General features: G+C 45.7%; 4 protein-coding genes and 1 long non-coding RNA gene across 14 annotated transcripts in view; 4 read left to right on the plus strand and 1 right to left on the minus strand.

Moving 5' to 3' along the window:
- Window positions 1–46: 46 nt before the first annotated feature.
- LOC107270109 lies at window positions 47–8,573 on the plus strand. 3 transcript variants are annotated; one of them, XM_015744806.2, is made up of 10 exons: window positions 47–2,219; window positions 2,395–2,514; window positions 2,656–2,782; window positions 6,349–6,475; window positions 6,734–6,829; window positions 6,914–7,036; window positions 7,096–7,208; window positions 7,276–7,413; window positions 7,473–8,075; window positions 8,324–8,573. In XM_015744806.2, the coding sequence occupies exons 1-10, from the start codon at window positions 2,028–2,030 to the stop codon at window positions 8,527–8,529; spliced, it is 1,845 nt and encodes a 614-aa protein (XP_015600292.1). In that variant the 5' UTR covers window positions 47–2,027; the 3' UTR covers window positions 8,530–8,573. The 3 variants fall into 3 exon arrangements, with proteins under 3 accessions (XP_015600292.1, XP_015600293.1, XP_024943297.1); XM_015744807.2 differs by having other exon boundaries at window positions 2,182–2,219; window positions 2,369–2,514; XM_025087529.1 differs by lacking the exon at window positions 47–2,219 and having other exon boundaries at window positions 2,409–2,514; window positions 2,625–2,782.
- Window positions 2,847–6,015, minus strand: LOC107270110. Of its 5 annotated transcripts, none has more exons than XM_015744810.2 (7): window positions 5,328–6,015; window positions 4,923–5,256; window positions 4,544–4,810; window positions 4,256–4,414; window positions 4,015–4,183; window positions 3,807–3,908; window positions 2,847–3,416 (listed from the first exon to the last, which is right to left on the minus strand). In XM_015744810.2, exons 3-7 carry the CDS (start codon window positions 4,666–4,668, stop codon window positions 3,045–3,047), a joined length of 927 nt encoding a protein of 308 aa, XP_015600296.1. In that variant the 5' UTR covers window positions 4,669–4,810; window positions 4,923–5,256; window positions 5,328–6,015; the 3' UTR covers window positions 2,847–3,044. The 5 variants fall into 5 exon arrangements, with proteins under 5 accessions (XP_015600296.1, XP_015600295.1, XP_015600294.1 ...); XM_015744809.2 differs by having other exon boundaries at window positions 4,919–5,256; XM_015744808.2 differs by having other exon boundaries at window positions 4,891–5,256.
- A 529-nt stretch (window positions 8,574–9,102) lies between the features above and the next one.
- LOC112494684 lies at window positions 9,103–9,948 on the plus strand. Its single transcript, XR_003060394.1, has 3 exons — window positions 9,103–9,184; window positions 9,257–9,578; window positions 9,811–9,948. It is a non-coding gene; the product is annotated as an uncharacterized LOC112494684 (long non-coding RNA).
- A 489-nt stretch (window positions 9,949–10,437) lies between these two features.
- Window positions 10,438–17,364, plus strand: LOC107270072 (two pore potassium channel protein sup-9). Of its 2 annotated transcripts, none has more exons than XM_025087472.1 (9): window positions 10,438–11,370; window positions 11,534–12,226; window positions 12,359–12,530; window positions 14,658–14,814; window positions 14,914–14,983; window positions 15,066–15,244; window positions 15,362–15,546; window positions 16,196–16,551; window positions 17,235–17,364. In XM_025087472.1, the coding sequence occupies exons 2-8, from the start codon at window positions 11,948–11,950 to the stop codon at window positions 16,300–16,302; spliced, it is 1,149 nt and encodes a 382-aa protein (XP_024943240.1). In that variant the 5' UTR covers window positions 10,438–11,370; window positions 11,534–11,947; the 3' UTR covers window positions 16,303–16,551; window positions 17,235–17,364. The 2 variants fall into 2 exon arrangements, with proteins under 2 accessions (XP_024943240.1, XP_024943239.1); XM_025087471.1 differs by having other exon boundaries at window positions 10,438–10,680; window positions 10,917–12,226.
- The window catches only part of LOC112493598 (TWiK family of potassium channels protein 18-like), a 12,386-nt gene continuing 5,610 nt past the window's right edge, over window positions 16,617–23,392 (plus strand). Inside the window, exons 1-2 of one of the 3 annotated variants that reach the window (XM_015744727.2) lie at window positions 16,619–17,844; window positions 17,915–18,147. The gene's annotated coding sequence lies outside the window, so the exon portion shown is untranslated. Of the gene's footprint in view, window positions 18,148–21,845; window positions 22,335–23,392 lie in introns of those variants that run through there. The other 2 variants (XM_015744730.2, XM_025087470.1) reach the window with 2 other exon arrangements.

A 23,392-nucleotide genomic window follows, 5' to 3' on the forward strand; every position in this document is an offset into this window, starting at 1 on the left:
CTTTCTCTCCTCTTCTTTTCCTATAGATTTAAATTAACACGGGGATGCAATCCTTTCTCCAAGTCAGATATGTGTGCGCACATGTTCTATATATAGAAACATCGTCAGTAACCTCTGCGAAAGTCAGCATGCATATCGTTGAATGAATCGTACTGGTGAAAATTTCTAAGGAATTTTGCTAAAGGTCAAATTACCGAAGAAGGACGACTTATGCCGAGCGATTACGATCGCGAGAAGTCTGGCTGGATTCTCTATCCTGGTTAAAGTTAGTTCCTGGTTTCACATCTGTCTCTTGCCATAGGTTGCGATTTTCTCGAGAAAGGAGAGAGAGCTGCCGTCGCGACGGGTTCTCTCCTCAAGTTACCAGGTGTTACGAAGAGTCGACCGAGCACCAAGATGCATCTTATGGAACCGAGATGCATCGAATCGCACTAGTTTAACGGTAGCAGAAGGATGCGCCATGTATTCAATGGGGTCTCCGGTTGGTCTATTTTATCATTCGTCAAAGAAATTTCATGACCCCCGGGGAAATCCTATGGAGCTTAGAGTTCGCGGCAGTTCCGTTAGATGGAGCGGAAGTCGGCGTCGGAATTCAATCGCATTTCCGTCGAATGGATTTACGTGCACCGTTGCACGCTATTCAGTGAGCCACCCAGTGAAGTCAGCTAGTCACCCAGTGACTGTACTGGATTATCCAGCCAACTGTCTCTGACAGCTCGTATTCGGACAGGAAGTCGAATGAGCTGTGGTAAAGCTACAAATGGCAAAAGGCTTTGGTTATATGAAAATGTATCAGCTCTTACCTGGCAAAATTTCTTTAGACCTCGAGGACATCGTTGACGAGTAGAAAAAAACATGCAGATCCGGTATTGTATGGCTTTATGTTATAACTGTTTTGAGAGTAATATTCGCATTCATTAGTCGAAATTTCGAGCCGGTCTTTGGCTCTGTGTGACCCGTGGAATCTCTCGAGGCAACTACTTATCAACGCCGATGGTATTTACGCATATTTTTGAATACGAAAGCTAATGGCATTTTCAGTCCAACGGAACGTCAAAGGTCTTCCATCTTTGTCAATCTTTACGCAGATCACCTTATCTTTTGCTTTTCCCTCTCGCTAGTCCACTTCTACTTTATTGAACACCTGACCGTCACAGTTTCTCTCGTTTAACCGATAAATTAGCATCTAACAGCGTTAATACGTCGATTTACCTAATTTCACAGAAAGTTCGACTTGTCAAGCTTATTGCTAGTCGACGCCCGTCGTCGTCGCTTATGCCGACGCATCCGTAATGTCTCTTCTGGAATGCGACCAGAATCTCTAGACGTTAACGAATTTACTAGGGCCTCCTGTAGGGTCTAAAAAATATATATATATACACACCATGAGGTTGTCGTCGTCATCGAGAGTTGAGCTTCTCGTGAGCTTCCAGCTGGGTAACTTGCATTGGAGCATTCGTAGCTTGGTGGGGTACAGTGGGTTAATTTTGGCACGTCCCACGCAAGCATAACTAGCTCTTCCACGGGCACCGGCCATTATTCTATTTCCAAAACGCTTTCGGCAGTCGACTCGGCTCATTGTGGATATACAATTTGGAAAAAGACGTTGTGCGATCCGTCGAAGCTTTAAAAACCGCGAATAATAATCCAATGAGCGTGCATCCTCTTCTTGATCCTAAGGGACGTCCGGAAGTCCTGGACCTGGTGCTTTCCGGTTCATCAGTGAACCGCGTGTCGCGCGTGATAAATTAAACGACCAGAGCGCCGCCACGAGTACGTTTCTCTATGATCGTCGACGTCGACGACGACGCGAAGGAAAACGTGATCGTTTAAAAAATACGTCGACGTTTATACGCGAATGACGTCTTTCTAACGTCACCAGGTGGACGTAGAAGAGTAAATGTAAAGGCGATATACCTGGACGCGCGTAAACATTTGACCTGACTGGGTGAACCGAGATACGTGGAGTTCAGAGTCGTTTGCATCGCGAGTGAAGATCGATAAAATTTGTTATTAAGGGTGACAGGATGACACCTAGACTGGAGTTCGAACCTAAGGAGGAGCCCAAGGAACCGTCCAAGTGTATGAGATTTCTTTCTCTTCTATGGAAATTCTGCAGCTGTGTCTTCTCTCACGTTATCCTGGTATCCCTGGTGGTGGCCTACTGTCTCCTGGGGGCGTATGCCTTTGCGACCCTCGAAGCCGAGCACGAGAGAGAGGTGAATTTTCCAGGATGTTAAACAGGACGAATCTATTTTCAAATTCTCATTCCCTGGGGACCTCGTCATTTACTTTGACGTCTTTGTTCCTCTGCGCTTCTTTTAACGCTTGACTCCACTTTTTGTATTTATATATATTCGTATTTAAGTTTATTGACGTGTCGTTTGAGGGCAGGTCAAACGTAGTATCGAAAGTCTTCGCGGAAACATGACAGAAGACTTATGGAAGCTCACGAATAAGGATGTTATCCTTGTAGACACGAACTGGACGGATAGCGCTATGAAGATGTTGAAGGTGAGGCCCTTTATAGATAGAGGGGCCTTTTGGTCCATTAGCTAGATACACTTGCTATTCCGTCATCTCAATTTCACTTGTACCACTACCAATTGCTACTGCTGGATAAGAGACGGTCTCGAGTAACGTACTGCGTGATAGAATTTCGAGACGGACCTTCTGAAGAAGATGAAGAAGGAGGGATGGGATGGCAGCGAGGACACGGACAACATCCAATGGACATTCACTGGAGCACTCTTCTATTCCATAATCGTCATCACCACGATTGGCAAGTAAATCATCAGATTCGATCGGTGCCAGATGGAAACGTTAATTGATCAAATTTGCTCGGATGATGCAGCACGTATTTTTCTTCTTTTTTTTTTTACTTTTCAATAGCGCCGCGAAAGCGACCTTTGGCTATAGTGACGTCATAATAAATAAAAAGTAATGCTTAGTCGAATGAGAATAAATAAAAGTCTTTGAGTTCGTGTCTCAAGTAGAATCAACTTTAACGGAATTGAGTTGAGTAGTCCCGTCGGGCTGGTTGCTTACGCTGACGGCGACGCCGATGACCCACTTTGCGTCGAAGTCGAGGAAACCTCGTCGTTTGATGTAACAGAGCGTCCTTTGGATTCTTCGTTTGTCTTTTCCGATCCGTTTGATCTGGCGTAACCGCTTATGTCGTAGGGACGCGTTGCATAAGGACGACCATGATTGTAGTATCCTGGACGATCGTAATGAGACGCGATATGGGGACGCTCGTAGGACTCGTAAGAGTCATTGTGATCGTAGGGGTCGTAATCTGGCGAATAAGGCCCATTATAGTGGTTCGGTATGGGACGACCATTTTCATAATTGTTTTGAGGCCTTGATGCGTAGTAATTCGAAGGGATGGCGTTGAATGGCTTGAATGGTAAACCCTGTTAAAAGAACGAATTTGTGTAGTGTAGTTTGCACTTGAGTAGGTAGATGTCACTTTATCGCTTAAAAGTTAAAATTTCAAAATTCGTTAGACGACGAGTTTGTCTTAAATAATTAATTTAGAGTTAAATTCCTCTTTATCAAAATTACTTTGGTCGTTATACTAAATGGTTTTTTTTTAAAAAAAAAAAGGATATTCATTGCATGAGACTCATTGTCATCGGAAACATAAAAAGTGTTCTCACGTTTATTTAGCTGTTAAACGCGTGCATGCGTAACGTTATTATTTATGAAAGATCCTATCGTCGTAACTGAGTTTCCTGTCGCTAAATACCCGATTGGATAATACGAATTGTCGATAATGTAGATCGCTCCTTTGGTATAGTTACCTGGTAAGCACCGTGAGGACTGTAATTTGCGTGGGCTGGCGCCAGACCGTGAAGTTTCCTACTGTCGTAACAACAGTACTGTTTACCCTTGGCGCAGGATCCCTGAGAATAAAAATTTGAATTCAACTCACATTTCTCTTTGAAGTTTTTTTTTTCGTTCATTTTTTTTTCACAAAGCGTATAGAAAATATGGTAAAGATTTGCTCACGAATTTGAGGCCGGGACAGTTAAAACCATAACTGCATTTGCAGGAATCGTATTCGCGATAACGATGATCTTGCTTGATCCAGGATGGTACTGAACCTACTGTGATAGGATCAACGTTAAATCCTGGCTTTATCGGTCCCGATACAATTCCGCCATTGTTAATACCCGGTCTGTAAATATAATTTTAGATAATTATGACAATCTCAAAAGATCTGATGTATCTATTCCCAGTGCAAAAGTACCTGCCGACTATCCCTGTAGGCCCTTCAGGCCCTACAAGTATCTGAGTACCATGATTAACTGGCAATATTGGGCCACTGTCCGAGCCATAGGGCCCAGAGTATTGGGGCCTTACTCCTGCGTTTAAGTTACCATTAGAAGGATACTCATACACCTGGTACCTATTAATTAATAAAAATAATATTAGAAACTAGTATCTTTTATTTTAAAGGATTAAGCAGAGGGGTAAAAGCACCCCTTCAAGGATATCCTCGCACGTCCAAGTAGTGACATACACACGACGTCCTCACCTAGCATTTTTCTCGATGGTATCAGACTTTTTCTTGGCTCCTTCGCCCCAGATCCATTTGGCTTCCTCGCCAGAAACAATGCTGACAAGAATGGCGATGCTCGCCAAGATCTCCCAAGGATTCATCTTTCTCAGCTTCCTTGACGTTCCCAGAAATTCCGTATATCTCTAAGCTAGAGAATTAGTCACGGTCACGGTCAAGGTCAGTCACTGGCCTTTTCGCCAAAAATATACGCGTGGCCGACTGAACGACTCAAGTTACGCAAAACTATAAAGAAAAGAAAAAAACGTCTCAAAGAAATAAGCACACCGTATCCTTCACGCTCTGCGACCTTTTACTTAATGTACCTGTACATCTGTACGTTGTTACTAGTACCTACTGTTCGTCCTAGTAGCAAAAGAAAATCGATCCTGCGACTGGTGCAAGTCGTATGCACCGGAGCAATAAAAACTTCAGAATCTTCAATAATTATGACACAAACTTCTGCATCGAAGGATCGTCGAACGTGAACTGAGCGAAAGTGAAAGCAAACTCGCTCTATATAGGTAGGAGCGGGATTGTCCCTCCAGGGACTCCTGATTTCGATCAGACAGGAATAATGTCGAGATTGCGTATCGTGGGAGTAGCTCGAGGTCGACATTTTGATTCACTTGACAGCCAACGATACGACAGAACGTGCAAGACCGTTACTCAATACTCAGATATCGGATAGTCTAAAATTTCGTTATTCCAAAAACTGCATCTTCGTTAAAGATTTCGATAAATTAAAATTGTAAATTATTACCGACGAACAATCCAATTGCCGAGCAGACCAAGGAAGCATTGCCGATGGCATCAGGCAGCTCGTTAACCCCGTTCCGCGACGCACCAGTTGCCAAACAAAGGTCCGACCGGTGGTGACCGAGTTTTGCCAGAGGATCGAACTCCTCCAACTTCCGGTCTTCCCTTTGTTTTCGATCGATCGATCCCTTCCCTCCTCCCGTCCAACTTTAGCCGCCATTCGCTGGAACACGTTGCTGCGTCCCATTGCGTTGCACTGTGGCACAGCGAGTGCATTGTCCAGACGAGTGACTGTCGGAACGATGCTTTGTTTCCTTCTTCCCGCTCACTAGGTGGGATCGATTATATCGATCACGCACTACCGATAACCGATATTGCAATTCTGTTTATTGTCTTCGAAAGAGCAAGTGACCGCGACGCTGCCAGTAGCAGTACTGACAGCTGTGGCAGTTGATGCCAATGGCGTCGCGTTACGTAGATAGCAGACAACGAAAATGAACGCACCCGCAAGTCTCGAATGCTTGCATTTAACGCGATCTGTTTTCTAGAGAATTTTCAAAATAGTTATACTGATTTATGAGTGTATAACTGTCATACATATATTACTAGTAGCTCTGGATGACATTCAAACGAATACTGCTAAATCGTGGGACGAATTTGGACGTTTATTTCACCTTGGCCCACTGACCTATCCCGAGGCCGTTTCCGTTTTAGAGATTCACCCGGGAAAAAGATTGAATTTCAAATTCCGATAGTCGTGGGTAGATTGTTATTGTGCTTACCATAGTACAATTTATTATCAGTCAGTCGTGCTACGAGCATAAAATTATAATGATAATGAAATTAGATGAAGATAGGTTAGGTTACTATACGAGTGATTATTGCAAACCTTAATGTCTCGGGTTTATATGTCCCTCGCAAGAAACGACTTTTGCGAACCGTGCCAAGGCTTCGTGTAGGCGACTTTGCGTAGGCTAGTGATTTAAAAAATTTTTCAAGTTCTGTTCCACACGCTCCGCTTACAGGATACGGGCATATCGCGCCGAAAACTCAGAGCGGAAAGGTCGTCACCATTTTTTACGCTATACTGGGCATTCCCTTGATGCTTCTGTGCTTATCGAACATCGGGGACATCATGGCGTCCAGTTTCAGGTATACACAGTGCGGATGCTATTTTTGACTTATTTCCGTCCTTCTTTACTTACTTCCTTTCGTTTATGTCTGGCTCTTCTTTTGCATTTTTTGCCTACTATTATCCAGTCTGCTGCAGAATCAGATCTTGCAGTTCTGCTTATATATATATTTTTTTTTTCATACTGAAACGATATTGAACGTAATACCAGTACGATACAGTATATGAAGTTCAATCTTGTTGGATTTTCCTCTTTTTCCTTATTTTCTTCCCTTCAGATTTCTCTACTGGAAAGTCTGTTGCTACGTATGCACCAAGCCACCTCGTAGAAGACGTCCACGTAATACTAGAGGATATAGTGTACGACAGGTTGGGTAGGTTTACGAAGGTATCAATATGACTGATAGGTACCTCATGATTTTTTTTAACGATGACAATGATTTTTTTTCAAAATGAAGGAGATACTCGAACAGGAATCCATCTTTGAGGAGATCCGTACGTGCTAGTCAAAGGTCAGCTGACTCGGCCCTTGGTCTCTCCGAGAGTATGACCAGGTCATCCTATTCGGATACAGAGTGCAGGTATGCGAGGATGATTATTTAACATTGGATATCAATTGAGATTCTGTAACGTGGGTCAGGTATCACAATCCCGAGGGACCGGAAGTATATCGTCGCAGCGAGGCGTCCGGAGTACGACCTTCCACAATGTCTAGGTATTCAGACATACCAGTAGCTTCTCCCAGGGTGAAAGGTAAGGAATTATAAAAATGAAACAGCGAGAGCGTGAACGAGTACTCGATATTCCTGATCTGCTCCAGGTGGCAGGATGACCACAGGTACGGCTTCCCTGGACAGGAAATTGATTGTCACTCCAACTGAAGCCAATAAATTTCCGGTGCTGTTTAATAAATATGCTTTGGATCCCGAGGACGAGCCCAAGACTGAGTCCTCTAGAGGTATCAGCATCGTATTTCTAGGTATTATTTTATCTCATTTGAGTTTGCCATTCCCTCAGGAACTAACGAACCGGTCGAAGCAGCCAGAGACGTAGAGAGAGGAAGATCACTAGGTAGAAACACAGATACGGGACCTGGTGCTGCTAGCAGAGTATCGGGATTAGGTACCCGCTCTCTTCCTAGGCATCTGTCCGTAGTCAATCCTCCTGGTAATCATCATCATCGTCAACGATCTCAACCACCACCGGAAATCCGGGAACCCGTCTTGGTTGAGATGGAATCGATGAAGAGGCCTTCCAGGATGCGTCGAGCGCAGAGTTATTATGGGAAAGCGGATTCGATGCGATCAGGACCAGCACTGCCTCTGGCAGTCCCAGGTCGTCCCTACCGACGGGAAGCGCCATCACCGAGGGTCATGTCCCCCATGGGCTTCGCAGTTCATCGTCAGATCTACGAAGATGACTTTGACATTGATTACTATGATTATTATGTTGAGGATAACGAGCGTGCCATTGCGCAACGTATCAAACCAGTACCCATCTGGCTCTGCGTCTTCCTGGTGGTCAGCTACATCTTCGGCGGGGCATTTCTCTTCAGTGAATGGGAAGACTGGAATTTTCTCGACTCAGCCTACTTCTGCTTCATCACACTGACTACTATAGGTGAGACGGATTTTATTGTTGCCAAGGAAAATGAAAAAGGATAGAAGAGTGAAAGAGAGAGAGAGAGAGACGTATAAAAAAAGAACAGAAATGAAAAAAAAAAGAAATCGTGTCGCGAAAGGGAAGTGACACGAATCAGGACGCAGAGTGGATAAGGTCTAACTCGATTGTGAACGTAGGCGGATTCTCTGAGCTTTTTAACGATAAGGGAGTCCTTTTGCGAGGCGATCGATCCTTTGTATTTTTAGGCTTTGGTGACTTTGTGCCTGCGCACAGACTCCATGCCGAGAAGAGTATCGCACTCTGCTCTCTGTATCTTCTCTTTGGAATTGCACTGCTCGCGATGAGCTTCAATCTCGTCCAGGAGGAGGTCATCAACAATGTCAAGAGCGTTGCCAAGAGACTGGGAATCATCAAGAATAACGATGACGACGACGAGGACGAGGAAGATTAACAAACAACATCAAAGAAACTTTGTAATAAAATAATCATATTAAACCGCGCCTTTACTGTTTGTGTCATTTTCATTGTTTACTTCCGTAATGTTTACGAAATCATTCATAATTCTTGAGGTGCACTCTGTAATTTTTGGTATAAGGTACAATATTATAGAACCAGGTATTCTAATCCTGCAATGCATCATGGAAAATATGACAAGCGGTGGCGCCACCGTCAATTTATGTGAAAATATTCAACTGATTTAGAGACAATGTATTGTCTTCCAACTCCCTAAGGGTTAATGAACTTTTCGATTCAATCAAACAACTATAAAATACGGAATATTAACCGGATATCGAAACCAATCGCTAAATAGGTAACATTAATAAAAATCCATGCAGGGCCTTATTATAAACGACGTAATGTATAAGAATAAAGAATAAAAAATACAGAAAAAGCACTGGTGGCGACGCCACAGTTTGACACATTTCCCATGATGCATTGCGGGATCAGAATACCTGTTTCTATAATACCTTATTCTAGTAGGGCGACGGTGCTGTCACCTGGTCACCTTCAGGGCAAACAGGACGCAGGATCTTTCTCTGACATTATATTCGACGCAAGGATCGTCTAGCCGTCGGAGTTGAAAGTTTGTCCTGTTGCGAAAAATCGTGAGTCTGCGGATTTTTCATTCTTTTCTATTCTCTCTTCTGGATAGCTATATATATATATGTATATTATAGTTCATAGGTTCGTAAGTCTTCTTTGAGAAAGTTTTACGTCGAGACTCCCGGAGGCAGCACTTCCTCTCGTCCGGGCGACTCAATTCTTTCCCCAGGAGCATTCTGTCCGTTCCACATACGCGTATAACGGTTTTAAGGTCCAGTATACGTGTCTCTATGATCGTCATAATGCCTGCGTCTATTCAAGTGTCGCTTTCGTCATCGATGGACGTTACAATTCTTACGTCATGTGACTGGATGGTCTTTCGTGTATCCGATAATTGACGAATCTCCACTATCGTCTGTGTCTCTCTCGACGTCAAGAGGTGAACATGTGAACACGGTATGAACTGGTTTTATTATATCACAGATAGGTGAGAGAGAGAGAGAGAGAGAGAGAGAGACTCGATGAGGAGGGTAGTGCCTGGCCAGTAGCCAAAACCACTGGCAGTATCCTATATCCAACAGGGCTACCTGAGACCCCCAATTCCTCTTACTCCCAGCATAATAGTTTGCCACACTGGTTTCTCTCTTCTATTTTTCTCTTTTACTGACTTTGTCATACTGTTCAACAGAATGGTACATTCCACTCGTGCGACTCCATTCCGTCGGGATCTTCCTCCGGAAGCAGGAGGAGGCTAATGCAGACATCACCCCAGGCACAAAGACCTCAGTAGCATTGTTACTTTATACTTCGCGATTCGTTTACAAATATTAACTTAATGGTATACCATTCAATGTATGTTATTGAAACATCGTCTGGTCGTATAATTGCTTATCATTAAAATCCAATGTTTATAAATGCCATTAGCCGAGAATATCCAAGTCTGTTTATAGTGAATCATTAGTTTTTACACGAATTAACCTCTTATACAAATTTTACCTAATTCACATAAAATTTCTACGAATCATCATTCGCATTTATACATGTAACATTTACAAATTATTCAATCATAATTGCCTAGCTATTACAGTGAATTATACTGATTCACAATTGTGCCTACGTAACGTATAACAAGGTCGAAAGGATTAGGCTAAATATTTTAATAGGCTGGAAGAAAATGAAAATTCATTCGGATTACACTTTTAGAATATCTAATTTTGCGATCCTTATGATTATGTTCCTTTTTGTCTTGTAGCTGGTGCACCTAGGGGACACCCTGTGCGGAAGCCGGTGGTTGGTCCGACTGTCCGAGACCAGGTCCAAGCCGAATACTGATATTTTTAGATCAGTGCTATTTTCGTTAGTGTGTCGAGCGAGAGTTTCTACGGAGCCAGTAGTAGGCAGAGAGGCTTCCGCCGCTTCGAATCACGGAGCTACCCGTATTAATACGCGACTTCATTATAATTAACGAGTATTTGGGTGAATTCACAAGAATTCACGTTATACGAGTATTATATTTTTACACGACTTTTTCATTACTATAAATCATCATCTTTAGCGGGTACCACGTGGATGTACAATTTTAAAATGATATTTAGTTAATTAAAAAATAATATAATTAATTGATAAGCAAGCAAAGTGATTGGGAGGTATCTGAAGTATTGACTCAACCGATGAAAATTTATCGGCAAAGTATTCTTGTTTCTGATAAAGGATATTGATAATAAGTGATAAAATTTGATTGATTATCATGAACCAGTAGAGAAAGTTGAAATTTATATTTTTTTTTGTCATAAGGGCGAAGGGGACGAGTCAGGGGGCTAAAGTGGGGTTGAGTGAGTGGCTCATGCAAAAGTTCGAAGAGCAAGAAGAAGAAGAAGATGAATAAAAAGAAGATGACAAAAGTTCCTGGTGGAACTTGTCTCTATCGTACAGTGTGGTTTTGAGTCCAAGGACTAGTCTGTGGCAAGGATACGTCAGTGAAGAGTTTTACCGTGAACCCTAGGATGTTTCCGTGCGACTTATCAAGGATTCCGATCCGGCTGGATTACTTGAAGGAATTCTCAAGTTATCAGAAGAAGAGGAATCGGTAGAGTCTCTGGCCACTTTGAGAGAGTCTCTTCCATGTGGAAGCCCTTGCTTTCTTCGGTGTCTTTTCTTTATTCTCCAGAAAAAAAAGGAAGCTTAGACGGGATCAAGAAGTCCCCGTAGATCCGTTTCACCTTAACAACGATGTCCTGAAGAATTGTCAGTAAGAATTTCTTGATTCTGAAAATAAAAAGGTGTAATTAGGTCAACCGTAGTTTTGAGACTGTTGATCAGTTACGAACTGGTCATAGGACCATTGACCATTATATTTAGCTCTTATCTTTCTTAATCCTCTTAATTTTCTCTCCAATTTCTACCACGACCAGAGTACCACGTGTAACTGATCTCAGTCTTGGATAAGGATCCTGAAGGCTCCTTGAAGTAAAAAACAGATATAAAATTGTATAGAGCTTGCTGACTAGTTCAAGGATACGTTTGAAAGGTGTTCAAAGAATAAAAAGTAAATTCTTTGAAAGACATCCTACGGATCAGAGCACCCTGCAACCCAGTGTATGGGTTATTGGAAGTAGACCTGGCTGAATGGGAAGTGGTGCGGGAACTCCTTGGAAGCGGTGGATTCCTCAAACCTGAGTTAAAGGAGGAGAAAATTGAATTTGTGAAGTTGCGAGTTGAGCTTTGAAACTGACTATGGTAAAAATGCCAGGAAGGTCTCTAGGGAGGATGCCGGTCATGGGTCATCGTGTCTCTAGTGCGACGAGCACCAGGTAACCTGAGGAACAATGGAGAACAGGTCGTGGTCGTCGTCGTCGAGGAGATGGCGTGGCAGTTACAGACGTAAACGGAGAAAGCCCTGGGGCGAGAGACTTGCCGACTGGACCAGGAACTTCATAGCCTTCCTCTTCAGCAACGTGGGCATTGTCGGTCTCGTGGTTGGATATACGATAGCTGGTGCGTTTGTCTTCACAGCTATCGAGGGGAAGCACAGCTTGAAGAGGTCTGGCGATGTCGCCAGGCTCAGATACTTCACAGCGAGTAATCTCTGGGAAGTCACTCTTGAGGTACTTGGCTTTAGAACTTTCATCAATTCCAGCTGAGGTTACCTGTAGACATAAATAAGATCTTTGATCGTCATCATCGTCGTAACGATAACACAGACCTCTATTCTTATCGATTGCTTATCCTGATTCTAGGAAAATACGATCCGCGAGTCGGTTTGGAGGAACAGGGTCAGAGCGATTCTTAAAAAGTATCAGAAAGACATTGTTGAGGCCATCAGGAACGGCTACGACGGCACCGAGGATAATAAGCAGTGGAGCTTTGCTGGAGCTTTTCTGTATTCTCTGACGGTCATCACGACTATCGGTAAATTCATCAAAATTTAATTGATCCATGCTAGATTTACGGAAAATAATGCCGAGGACAAATTGTGAAGAATTCTGGAACAGATCCTTAAGTCGTATTTACTCCTGTTAACCAGGGTATTCTGATGAGAGACTATGGTGGAAAAGGGTTTTAGGTTACATCGTAGCAGCAGCAGGGGGTATCTGTACGAATCGTATAAATTTTTTTTGTTGGGGTTGCTTTGGGTTGGACGTAGGTGTCACGTGGTCAGTAGGGAGTGGTTGAATAGGTGGTACTGGTAGAACATGTTGGATACTGGTTAATCGATCTGCTGGTAGCAAAGGCTTTTAGGCTGCTCTGTGTAGACTCGTAATCGTTGTGGCATGGGTTATGGACCTGGGGCATGTGGGGTTAGTGGGGCTCCTGGGGCTGCTGGTTCCTGGACGAGGAGAGGAGCTGTTGGCGATGCTAGTGGGTTCCCAAAGGGGGGAATTAATTAAAAGGACAGAGACCGCCCGAAAGTTTTGCGTAGAAGCCCACCTACCCTTCTTCTCCTCCTACTGCTACTGTTACAGTCCAGGACCCTCCCATCAGCGTCCCATTCCTGTCCAGCATCCCTCTTGTACTCTCATTAAATATGGATGAAGTTGGACGCAGTTGGCTGCCTGCGGACTTTTAACTTTTAGCCAAAGGATCGACTCGAAGTCAAATAAATTTTCCCGCTTTTTTTTTCACCATCGATATTTATTATATTCACTTAAAACCTTTTATCGCCTTTTTTTTCAACTTCAGATTAAGATCCTTGAAATTTCCCACAATCTACCCAGACATTCCATGCGACCCCACCAACTGCTATTTCATCTGATCCAATAGTCTGGTTTATCCTTAGAATCTCATTGTAGTTCGATTTGGCTTCGACTCTCATCTCCCGTTACTGGTTCAGATCGACTGAAAATGTTAAAGGCCAAAGAAAGAAGGTATAGAGACTTCGACGAAACTCGGTTCGTTAATCAGCCGGGAAAGCGTAGTCTCAAGATTGCCGGGAATTAATTAAGCTCCAGCTTAATGAAAGCCCTCGCCGAGCGGGCTTTCGAGCTGCGGCCAAAAGTAATTTCGCGGGACACCCTCGAGAGACGTTCGAGCCATCCAAATTTCGTAGCCGATCATAATTTCGCGATTTACCCCATCACTCGATTTTATCTTCCACCCAACCTTTCTGTCAGCTCCATCAATTCCTCGACATTCCCGCTAACAACTTCACGAGCTTAACCAGTATTACCAACTTCCATTCCTCCAACATCAACTTCCGCATAGTCCCCATCTCCATTATCATTCACCTTCGGCTGCTTCATCCTAATGCCAAATCACCGCCGCCAATCTTACCTGCCATTACGTCTTGAAATTGCCGCTCGATTACCGACAGTTATTTTAGCTCCTATACTCGGCAACCGTCTCTACACGCTCACTTACGTGAGGCGTAACTCAGAAAACGAAAAACGGCAGAGTCTCTCGGTGCGTTGTTAATTATTACGAGCAGGATCACATATTCTGTAGTCAGAAGGAACATTGTTTGATGGAAATACGTGGACAGGTTAGACAATGTGGAAAAGTCGATTGACATGAAAAATTGAAATTAAGGAACGTGACGTGCGAGGTTATATGTGCTAGTGGAGAGTGGAACAAAATATAAAAATGCTCACGCAGGAAGACGTCAAGGGGTATGGATATCGGAGTGGATTCTCGTGAACGGTACGTCTACACAATTTAGTAAGGAAGGGGAATTTTATTTGCTTGGAGAAGCATCGGCTCGTAAAGTCGAGGATCGTACGTTAGCCCGTGGTTTATTTGCAGCGTGGCGTGGTCAGCGGCGTCATGTTTGTTTATGGCTGAGTTTACGACACATTTATAATCACTCGTGGTTTATTATCGAAACGGCGTCTTGGACGAATCTTACATTCGTATAATGCGTCGGTCGTTGGCTTGAAGCTTCGTGTCACCCTAACCTCACAGACAGAAGATCGGGCACGCTGTATCGAATTAAGTCAAGCTTCTAGATCTACATTATGGCGATTGGTTGGAAATTATGTCTAACTTGACTTTCTGCTGGAGTTAATACTCTTCTTTTGGACTTTGCATTATACGTTTAAGGTTATGGGAACATCAGTCCCAGGACTGAATGGGGTAAAGTTGTTACCATTGTTTACGCCATTGCCGGGATGCCACTCTTTCTTCTTTACCTCAGTAATATCGGCGACATCCTCGCCAGAAGTTTCAAATGGACTTATGCCAGGTGCTGTCTTTGCAGGTAATAATTTTGTAAACGATTTTTCAAGGTTTGATATAATTTTTTTTTAGTTTTTTTAATGCGGTTGTTATGATTTTAAGGATTTTTGCTTATTTGTAGATGTCGACGGAAACCACGAGGAGCAGGAGCGCCACCGCCTAGAGACGCAGCAAGAATGAATCAATGGCAGGTTGGTTTCCGGTTTCTGGAAGATAAAAGTATCATGGCGACCTGTACTGTACAGAGGTCTAAGCTCCTGTATGTATCCTTAGATTGTGAAGGTACATGGCGGAGAATTGGAAACTTCCAGTATAGAACAAGAGGATAGTTCTTCCGGTGGAGTTGCCGAGGATGAGGAGGACGAGGATGAGGATGACGACGACGATGAAGATTCCTACGATCCACAGCAGGTGACTGTACCCTTGACGTTATGTCTGGCTATAATGGTTGGGTGAGTACGTCCGATAGAATGAACAAGACCAATAAGAGTTTAGAGAAAGAACCAGGTAGTGACAGGATTTCATGTTGGAATAAACTTGAGGTCCGCCATGTTTTTTTTTTTTCGTAGCTACGTTTGCGGCGGTGCCCTCCTCTTCTCGAAATGGGAAGTCTGGGACTTCCTGGATGGATCTTACTTCTGTTTTATCTCCCTCTCGACGATTGGTTTTGGAGACATCGTACCTGGTGACGAGATCTACTCCAGCGAGGGCTTTGAGCTATCTTTCGTCTTCTGCTCCATGTATCTGATGCTTGGTAAGCACAACGGGATCCTAATCCTAGAGTAGCCTCTGTTCAGGATGGACCTGACCATTTTGCATCACTGTTGTCGACTTTGATCACAGCCAAGCGTGTTTAACGTAAGCAGCTGTGCGATGGGCTGAACTGTAAATTAGGGAGGGTTTGTAAATTCTAGATGAATCCTTTTGAAGTCTGCAAAGCTCAGATATGAGATAAAGAAGAGCAATGAGTATTTATTAGAGCAAGAATTTTCGTGAAACCTGAGCAATTCTGTAATTCCTTAGAAAGAAATAAGGCAGAGTTTGTCTTATGATTTTCGAGATTTTGAGGTCTTTGAATATTTTTAAGCCTTTATTGTGATGAGCCTGTATCAAGACATTCCAGGTTTTCAAGTCTTTGAGAGTTCTCTTAGGGAATCTTCTCTCGTGCAAACAGTAAGTAGAGAGGGAAAGGGGAATAGAGCGAGCGAGAGATAATATAAGAGACTCAGAGAGACAAGAAGTGTTTATTAATCCTTGAAATTTGGTCTTGTGATATTCTCCGAGGACGGAGACCCAGCCCGCTTGATAAACTCCTATATAAACTTCATTAGGCACCAGCGGAAGATTTCCCAAGAAAGTAGTAACAAGTAATAAAGTGCATCTGTTCTGAATTCTCATTACAGGTATGGCCCTGATTGCCATGTGCTTCAATCTCATGCAGGAGGAAGTAATGGCAAAGATACGAACGCTGGGTCGTACAGCAAGGCACATTTTCAGATGCGACAGGTGACGGAAGGCAGGATCCCAAGCGATGGCGGTGAGGACGGCGAAATGAAGTTTCCTGGCAGCGAACCTAGGGTGAACTCCAGGACGGGGTCGACCTCATGATCGAGACTGGTGTAAATCCTTGTGACGTGAGTCGCTTCTGGGTATGAAGCATCGAGGAAACACCTGGGTGAGGCGTCTCGACGGCAAAGGGGTACGCGACGCTGTCACGTAGATGGCAATTTTGATAGGAGATCGTCGGTCTAATTGAAAGGTATTAGACCCTGGCTCGGGATAATACGAGCTAATCTGTGCGAGGGTCCCGCGCCTAAGGTCCTTCGAGTTTAGAGCCTTACAACCCTTACCAGCCATCTCCCTCCTACCTCCTCGTACTCCGTCCTCTCGATTTTCCATCCTATACAGCCCATTCGCCTGCAGTGATAATTTATCAGCTCCCGGGGGAATAGGACCGTCCACGATACCCGGGACGATATCCAAGCCTGAACCTGAACTCCTTGCGGAAGATTGGCCTGTCCTCTTACTACGAATCCGCCAATGTCTCCTCTCGATCTCACGCGATTTCCCTTCTCGGTACTATCCCCTAGCTTTGCGAAATAGTCCCCAGGGACTTAAGGAGCGCACACACTGCAGAGGAACCATCTACCGGCATGAGCGATTGAAGGTGGCCTCCACATGGTGGTTAGAGTTGCTGAGGGATTCTGTGAGTGGGAAGGAGATCAAGTTGTAGGAGGAATGGTGCGCTTCGGGCACGTCGCGACGCATGCGTTGCTAGTCGATTTTGCGCGATTGTGCTGCCCCCTCTGCAAGTACGGGGTGCGACCCTTCTCGACAGTCTGCCTGGAGCCTGGCACGTCGACTCCTCGTCCTCATCGCCGTTCTCGTCCCGACGCTCGCTGTCGCTTCTATTACAAGTATTATTTTTAATTTCCCTTATAGAGCCGCACTGAAAATTTCACTGGCTAAAGTGTACCTGGACTCCTTTGCGACCTTCACGTCATCGCAGTGGGCATCCTGGAGTGCAGCACGAGAACTACCTCATGCAGAGGATCCTCGTTCATGGTGTCCCGGTCGTGCCGGATCTGATGCGAGGATCAAGAAGTCGCGGTGTTGTCGGGTCGACGCGGTTTCGCGAGTGTTCGTGACCACCTTTACGGAGCATCCCGACGCTCAATTGGAGGCTGCCTCCTTAGGATCGACCTTGAGGAACACAAGTAGAGTGCATCTAATGAAGATGTTCCTCAAGAGCATCTGGTACGCTGGCTCATCCTAAGACTAATGGGACCACAGACTCTGCAGGAACTGACTGGACAGAAACGACTCTGGGAACCGAAGGCACGTCGCAGACTCCTCGAGGACGTCTTCCCCAGCTTCCCTGACGGACAAGCATCAAGGTAGATTCGTGAGACAGAAGTCCAAGATCTGTATCAGGAAGACGTTCACGACCTCCAGGACTCGGGAAACTCTCGTACGAAGGTCTTCGCCAACGGCGGCTACTCCACATCGATCGCCTCGAGCGTAAACATTTTTTTAATAGCGTACCCACCAGGTACGCGTTTACGCATGCGAGGGGTCGGAGTGACACCGGGAACGCCAAGATTTACGATTTCGAATGCCAGGGTTAAAGGATTCGTCGACGCCGAGTGACGCTAAGGGACCTCGAGGCACTTACCGAAGTTCACGGCGTCGCGACGCCATGTACCCTAAGAATCCTTGGAACGATCCAAAGCATCCCATGAGATAGACTCCGACCTAGGTCATCCTCGTGACTCGGGACTCCTCTTGAAGATAACACAAAACAAGTCTGGATCCAATCGAAGAATCAGAACCAGCCTGTACTTCCGGTCGAGTGGTAAGTTTTGAACTTTTCGACAGAAAACTTGAAATAAGTAACGACGACGACCTTTCACCCAGTAATCGAAGTCGTCGTCCTTGAAAGCTCGCCCTTACGAACTTCCATCGAAAACAAATTAAACTTGTTATCCCAGCATTTCATCTGAAGAATGTATAAACGAGCCAAGAAAACTGCTGAAACGTTATAGTCGTATTTACCACAGTAAGAGACACAGCATTAAACTTGGGATATATTTTACTGACAGCACTTTACTGTATCTTCATCCAACCTAGTGGCGCTGTTCCAGAAGAGATTGACAATTTGTGAGCTCACGTATCAACGAGTTTACTCTGGCGAACTTTTGCGACGCGTTACCTCAAAATTCGAGGCACGTGCCCCTCTGGCCACCACATCCACCAGCATTACCATTCTCCCCACGATCTACCCTCCGAAGCATACACTGTTCTGTACACTCCTGGTGCAGTACACAGTACAGCGATTTGCCCTCCGTTTAGGTCCATTCGCAATGGGCGATTCCGCAAGAGTCGAAACGTGTCGCATCGCGGGGGCGACGCGGCGCGCCGAATAACTTTCCATTGGCGGCATGTCGGTAGAGAGCAACGAGAAAGGAGACAAGGGCGGGAGGGGGTGGCAATATACCTGGAGAGTAACTCACCCTTAGACAAGAGGCCGAAGCACGTAGGGGATGGTTTCACCCATGGGAAATACCAACGGGGAGAATTGGTACATACGTAGAAGTTAGGGTGTTCCGTGGACGGTGCTGGTGAGGGGGGGGGAGGGGGTCGCGCAAGGGTTGAAACGAGGCTTTTGCACCTTGAAACTCGTACGAGGAGACGACGTATCCTAAAACGGTCCCCGACGATCCCCTCTATTAGAAATGAGGCGCAAGCAAAGAGATAAGGGTGGTTTTTGGGGTGGCGCTCCGGGCGACACAGAGCAGCACAGCATAGAGGCGAATAGAGGGTGATAAAACGCGATGAAACTTTCCGAGAAACCGATAAGCGCTAATTGAATTTTATTGCGATAGAACGCCGCGTCCCACCCCCCTCGCCCGCTCTCATCCTTTGGAGTTTCAGGTTTTTTACTCTTTTTTTTCTTCTTTTTTTTCTTTCTTTATTACTCTTTCAATCAACCTCCTCTTACTTACATCTTTAGTCGTTGTTCTTCTAGTGGTCTGCTTTTTGTTTTTCTTTTTGTTTTTTACTACCTACTTTCCTTTATACATTCTTCCAGGGGATGAAATTTCTCGTGAAACTTTTCAAGGTCAGATAGCACGGAATACAGAGTACAAGCTGAAACCACCCTCTCTGCGAGTTCCTATCTCGACGTCTCTCCTGGTCTCTTCGTACACGTGTCATTCGGTACCCCCGGGTTTCCACGGCAGCCCACGGAAGGTAGACGTAGACGTAGCCCAGGACTACGACGACGTATTGATTGCGTGCAACATTTCGTACTTGGGGGAGAGGGTGAGCGAGGGTGGTAGATACAGGCGGTAGAACCTAAAGGACGGCTATAGGGGTAGGTGGACGGGGTTAGGGCTCGGGGTGAGCAGGGGGCAGTTGGGGCTGGGCTCTCAATTCCAAAAGGGAGGAATAATCTGAAGCACACGTGTGACGTTACGGTCTCCTGCTGTAAGGTCCAGGGGCTGCCGAGGGTCGGTACGTATATAGGACCAAGGGAGAAGCTAAGAGAGGAAGGAGAAGACGAGACCGTCCAGAGGCCAAGGGCCGACATCAGCGTCGACCTCCCAGGGCGACCACCTTAGCTTCCGCTAATTAACGCGGCACGCTTCGCGCGCTTTATGCCTTTCCCTCTTTATTCCCCTCTCTTCCTTCTCCACACTTAACATGGCCAGAGTATTCGGCATCCTGGGCCGCATTTATCTTTTCCACTGGTACGCCTATACAGTAATGCTAATAGTAGTATTAGCGGTGGCGGACCCTGATCCCTTCAGGGCTCGACGCGTTAATCTACTCAGGGGCCTCCTTCACTCCCCTAAAACCCGGTTCGGTGCTATATAGCATCAGCCTAACCTCTACCAGCGATACACGGTGAAGGTGCGAATATAACTGGTTGCAAAAAACAACTCTCGTAACCCTCTGACCTTTGCCCCTCGTTATGTCGCGTCCAGTTCAGCTAACGAAGATGCGATTTTCCTTGAGCGTCTATTGGATTCGCAGCGAGCGCTCGATAAGTGGGGTCGGGTGGCTGGCTGCCGCGAAGGCCGATTGGGTTGGTGTCGGTGGTTTTTCAAAGGGTGGCGATGAACAGACGCGAACAGACGTGGAGAGTGAAGTGGGTGCCAAAGAGTAGTCTAAGGTTGCTTAAGATTGCCGAGCGGAGCAGCACTGGAATCGTACATCATCCGGGGGTGTCGGAAAGATCTGTGTCTATAGGCGTCTGGCTATAAAAGTAATGCATGACCGATGGTCCGGGGTAAAATACTCTACTGGGTCCTGGGATCGGCTCCCCGGGTCTATAAGATAGCCGAAACGAAACTTTCGTACAGACTCTCTTCGTGTCTCTCTTCACTGTCTGTTTCCCTATGATTGATGCATCTATCAAAGCTCAATCGTTTATGTTGACGTTCATCCTTCGTGTTCGATTGGCACGCACTCGTGCCCAGGGACAACTGGGGCTCTGGCATTGGCTATTAACTAGATGAGAATCTCCCAGGATCGTTGGCACGCGGTTTGCGTACCGTGACCACCCGTGTACATAGACGAACGGAGATACATCACTGTTGGGTCCGTATCCGTGCACTTGTGCACACATTTATGGAGAGGGAGAGAGAGTGAGAGAGAGAGAGAGATAGAGATAGAGCAGGAGGAGCTTCCTCTCGAGTAGAGAGAGAAAGTGGAGGGTGAAGGGAAAGGTGGATAGAGATGGAATGATAAAGAGGATTGTGAAGGGGGGAAAGAGAGAATATCTAGCAGCATTAAACGATCGCGATATCAGGGTGCTATCAGCGTCGTAGGAACGAGGCAATGTGCCCTCGACGGATATTTAGTCCAGGGCTACTCATGGACGGTCGTTACGCCACTGGGATATTCTGATAGTCCAGCCGGCGGCTGCTGCATCGAAACTTCCATGACGACGCAGACGACCGACGCCATTCGGTGCACGTGCGCTCAGATCGACCCGCAAAGTTAGCCTTACCTTCTGTCACGGGGATTCCCCCTACTCTGGGATCGGTAACACCCTCTGTCGGCGATAGTGAGAAACTAAAAAGACCCCGTATGGACATATGGATGGACGGTTGGAGTTGAAGTAGGTTTGTTCGAAGGTTTAACAGTTTTTTTTGCAACGAAGGGTAGATGTTTCTCGAGGAGATCTTTAAGGACCCAGGGGACGGGTCAGCATCCTTCTGTCAACGAATGGTCCAGGAATTTGAAGTCAAAGTAAAATTGCCTCTAGAGGACGAGTGGAGGGTTCTGGTAGACTGTGGTTCTGGGTCGAGGGCAAGACGGCGAGGTAGATACTCAGGATGAAGAATCTTCTAATAGGTTGTTCTTCTATGAAGGTTCTTTTGCTATTTCTCTCATTCTTTATCTATCCTCTTGCTCTTTCTGTCCTTTAATTATTTCCGTTTTCTCGTTCCACGCGTTCCGCTCGTTCCCTTTCGTGCCCGAGGAATTCGCTATTTCCTTTAACTCTGGACTCCTTCCGGCCACCCCCCCCCCTTCTGCTCCCAGATATCTCAATTGCCGCTGGGGCGTCACGCTTTTACTTCCACGTAACTTTCACCACCACTTTCCACCAGCAATACGGCAAAGTTGCTTAGGCACCCTTCTCATCGAGCGCTACTTCATTTTACAAGACGAATATTGCTGCAAGAGACATTTCTGAAAGCGCATCAGACCTTCGAACTTACCACCTCAGACCTCTTACCTTGTTTTACCTAACCTACGTATTCATCCATCTGCCTTCTTCATCCTTGTCTTCTACTTTAGGGTCTTCGTAGCTTACAGCGAATCCCTCACCTACACTTCCTCCTTCTAGCCCCAAACCCAAGTTCGGGAATAGCTGGGAAATAAAGTTAGGCACTTGCGATACGAGTGAGCTCGTTCAACGGTACATGGCTGCGGAAACGTTCTACGGGAAGTTCATCAGCCACCGTCACCCTCGCCGACGACGATCACGACCGGGTCGGCGAAACCAGCAGCAGCCCCAATGAAATGGAGGTAGTAACGTTATTTTAAAAGACGGCTGAAATGAAATTTCGAGCCCAACTATATGGAACCTTACTGACATCTCTTTCCCTCGTCCTCCTGGACCCTTCTCCCCGTCATCCACCAGCCAATCCCCCCCAGCATCCATGTTCTCCAGCAACCGCTGACGTTATAGTCGCAACTTCAGCGAGCAATACTAGACCCAGCTTTCTTGCCGCATAAAAATTCTCCCGTTGGCTCATAAGAAAAATGGTATTTTCTCAAGCGCAATACAGGGGACCCCTATCGCTTTCCGGCGACTCAACACACCTCCCGCCCCCCAGGAGTTTACCTATGTCATCGTCACTGTTAACGTCACCCTCGCCGTATCTGTTACTACCTCAGCAACTGTCCCAGGACCCACCGACGTCATCTCCGTACACGTACACAAGAGTCGAGCTGTGTTACTCTTCGGGCAAAGCTTTTCACAGTATTTTTTAACGTGCTACTGACGTCTTGTATCCCACTTGTAATATTCTTTTATTGCGTACTGCATTAGCAGATGGGAGAGACGTCGGCGTCCTTTTTCATTCGACGTCCGTCGTAAGGGTAGGACGACGTCGATTTTTTAACCGCGTCCTTCGTCATTCCTTCCACGATCAACTCTTTGTCTCTGTTCCTTTTTTTATTCCTTTCTTATTGTCAGTCTCCTTCCCATCTTCTGCGGCTTCTACTCTCTCTCCTTCTCTCTCTCTCTCTCTCTCTCTCTCTCTCTCTGTCTCTCTCGTTCGTTCTCTCCGCTGAACGCTCTTGGTAGGTAGACGGCTATCGATTGCAAGCTGCCATGCCAGCCAGTGGCTTTGAGTCGCGTACTCGTTGCGCGTGTTACCCACCACCCACGTCTCTCTCTATACTTTACCTTAACTCGCCTAACCTAACCTCAAACGAATTACAACAACGTTACTTCATGATACGATAGTGACGGCGTGTATCGCTACGGCTGATGAAGTTCGGAGTGGACACAGAGAGAGAGAGAGAGAGAGAGAGGGAGAGAGAGAGAGAGAGAGAGAGAGAGAGAGAGAGAGAGAGAG

The sequence above is a fragment of the Cephus cinctus genome, unplaced genomic scaffold (genome assembly GCF_000341935.2).
Source record: "Cephus cinctus unplaced genomic scaffold, Ccin1 Ccin1_scaffold0696, whole genome shotgun sequence".
In the NCBI taxonomy this organism is placed as follows: domain Eukaryota; kingdom Metazoa; phylum Arthropoda; class Insecta; order Hymenoptera; family Cephidae; genus Cephus; species Cephus cinctus.

Excerpts from the sequence above, each read along its gene's own strand:
- LOC107270109 (XM_015744806.2), top strand. The coding sequence starts at position 2,028 with ATGACACCTAGACTGGAGTTCGAACCTAAGGAGGAGCCCAAGGAACCG. Across the intron at positions 2,515-2,655 it reads GCGCTATGAAGATGTTGAAG|AATTTCGAGACGGACCTTCT; the intron begins GTGAGGCCCTTT and ends ACTGCGTGATAG. Across the intron at positions 7,209-7,275 it reads AGCTTCTCCCAGGGTGAAAG|GTGGCAGGATGACCACAGGT; the intron begins GTAAGGAATTAT and ends GATCTGCTCCAG.
- LOC107270110 (XM_025087539.1), bottom strand. The coding sequence starts at position 5,570 with ATGGGACGCAGCAACGTGTTCCAGCGAATGGCGGCTAAAGTTGGACGG. Across the intron at positions 4,711-5,327 it reads GGCAATTGGATTGTTCGTCG|AGATATACGGAATTTCTGGG; the intron begins GTAATAATTTAC and ends TCTCTAGCTTAG. Across the intron at positions 3,417-3,806 it reads GTCCTCACGGTGCTTACCAG|GGTTTACCATTCAAGCCATT; the intron begins GTAACTATACCA and ends TTCTTTTAACAG.
- LOC107270072 (XM_025087472.1), top strand. The coding sequence starts at position 11,948 with ATGGAGAACAGGTCGTGGTCGTCGTCGTCGAGGAGATGGCGTGGCAGT. Across the intron at positions 14,815-14,913 it reads GCCAGGTGCTGTCTTTGCAG|ATGTCGACGGAAACCACGAG; the intron begins GTAATAATTTTG and ends GCTTATTTGTAG. Across the intron at positions 14,984-15,065 it reads CAAGAATGAATCAATGGCAG|ATTGTGAAGGTACATGGCGG; the intron begins GTTGGTTTCCGG and ends ATGTATCCTTAG.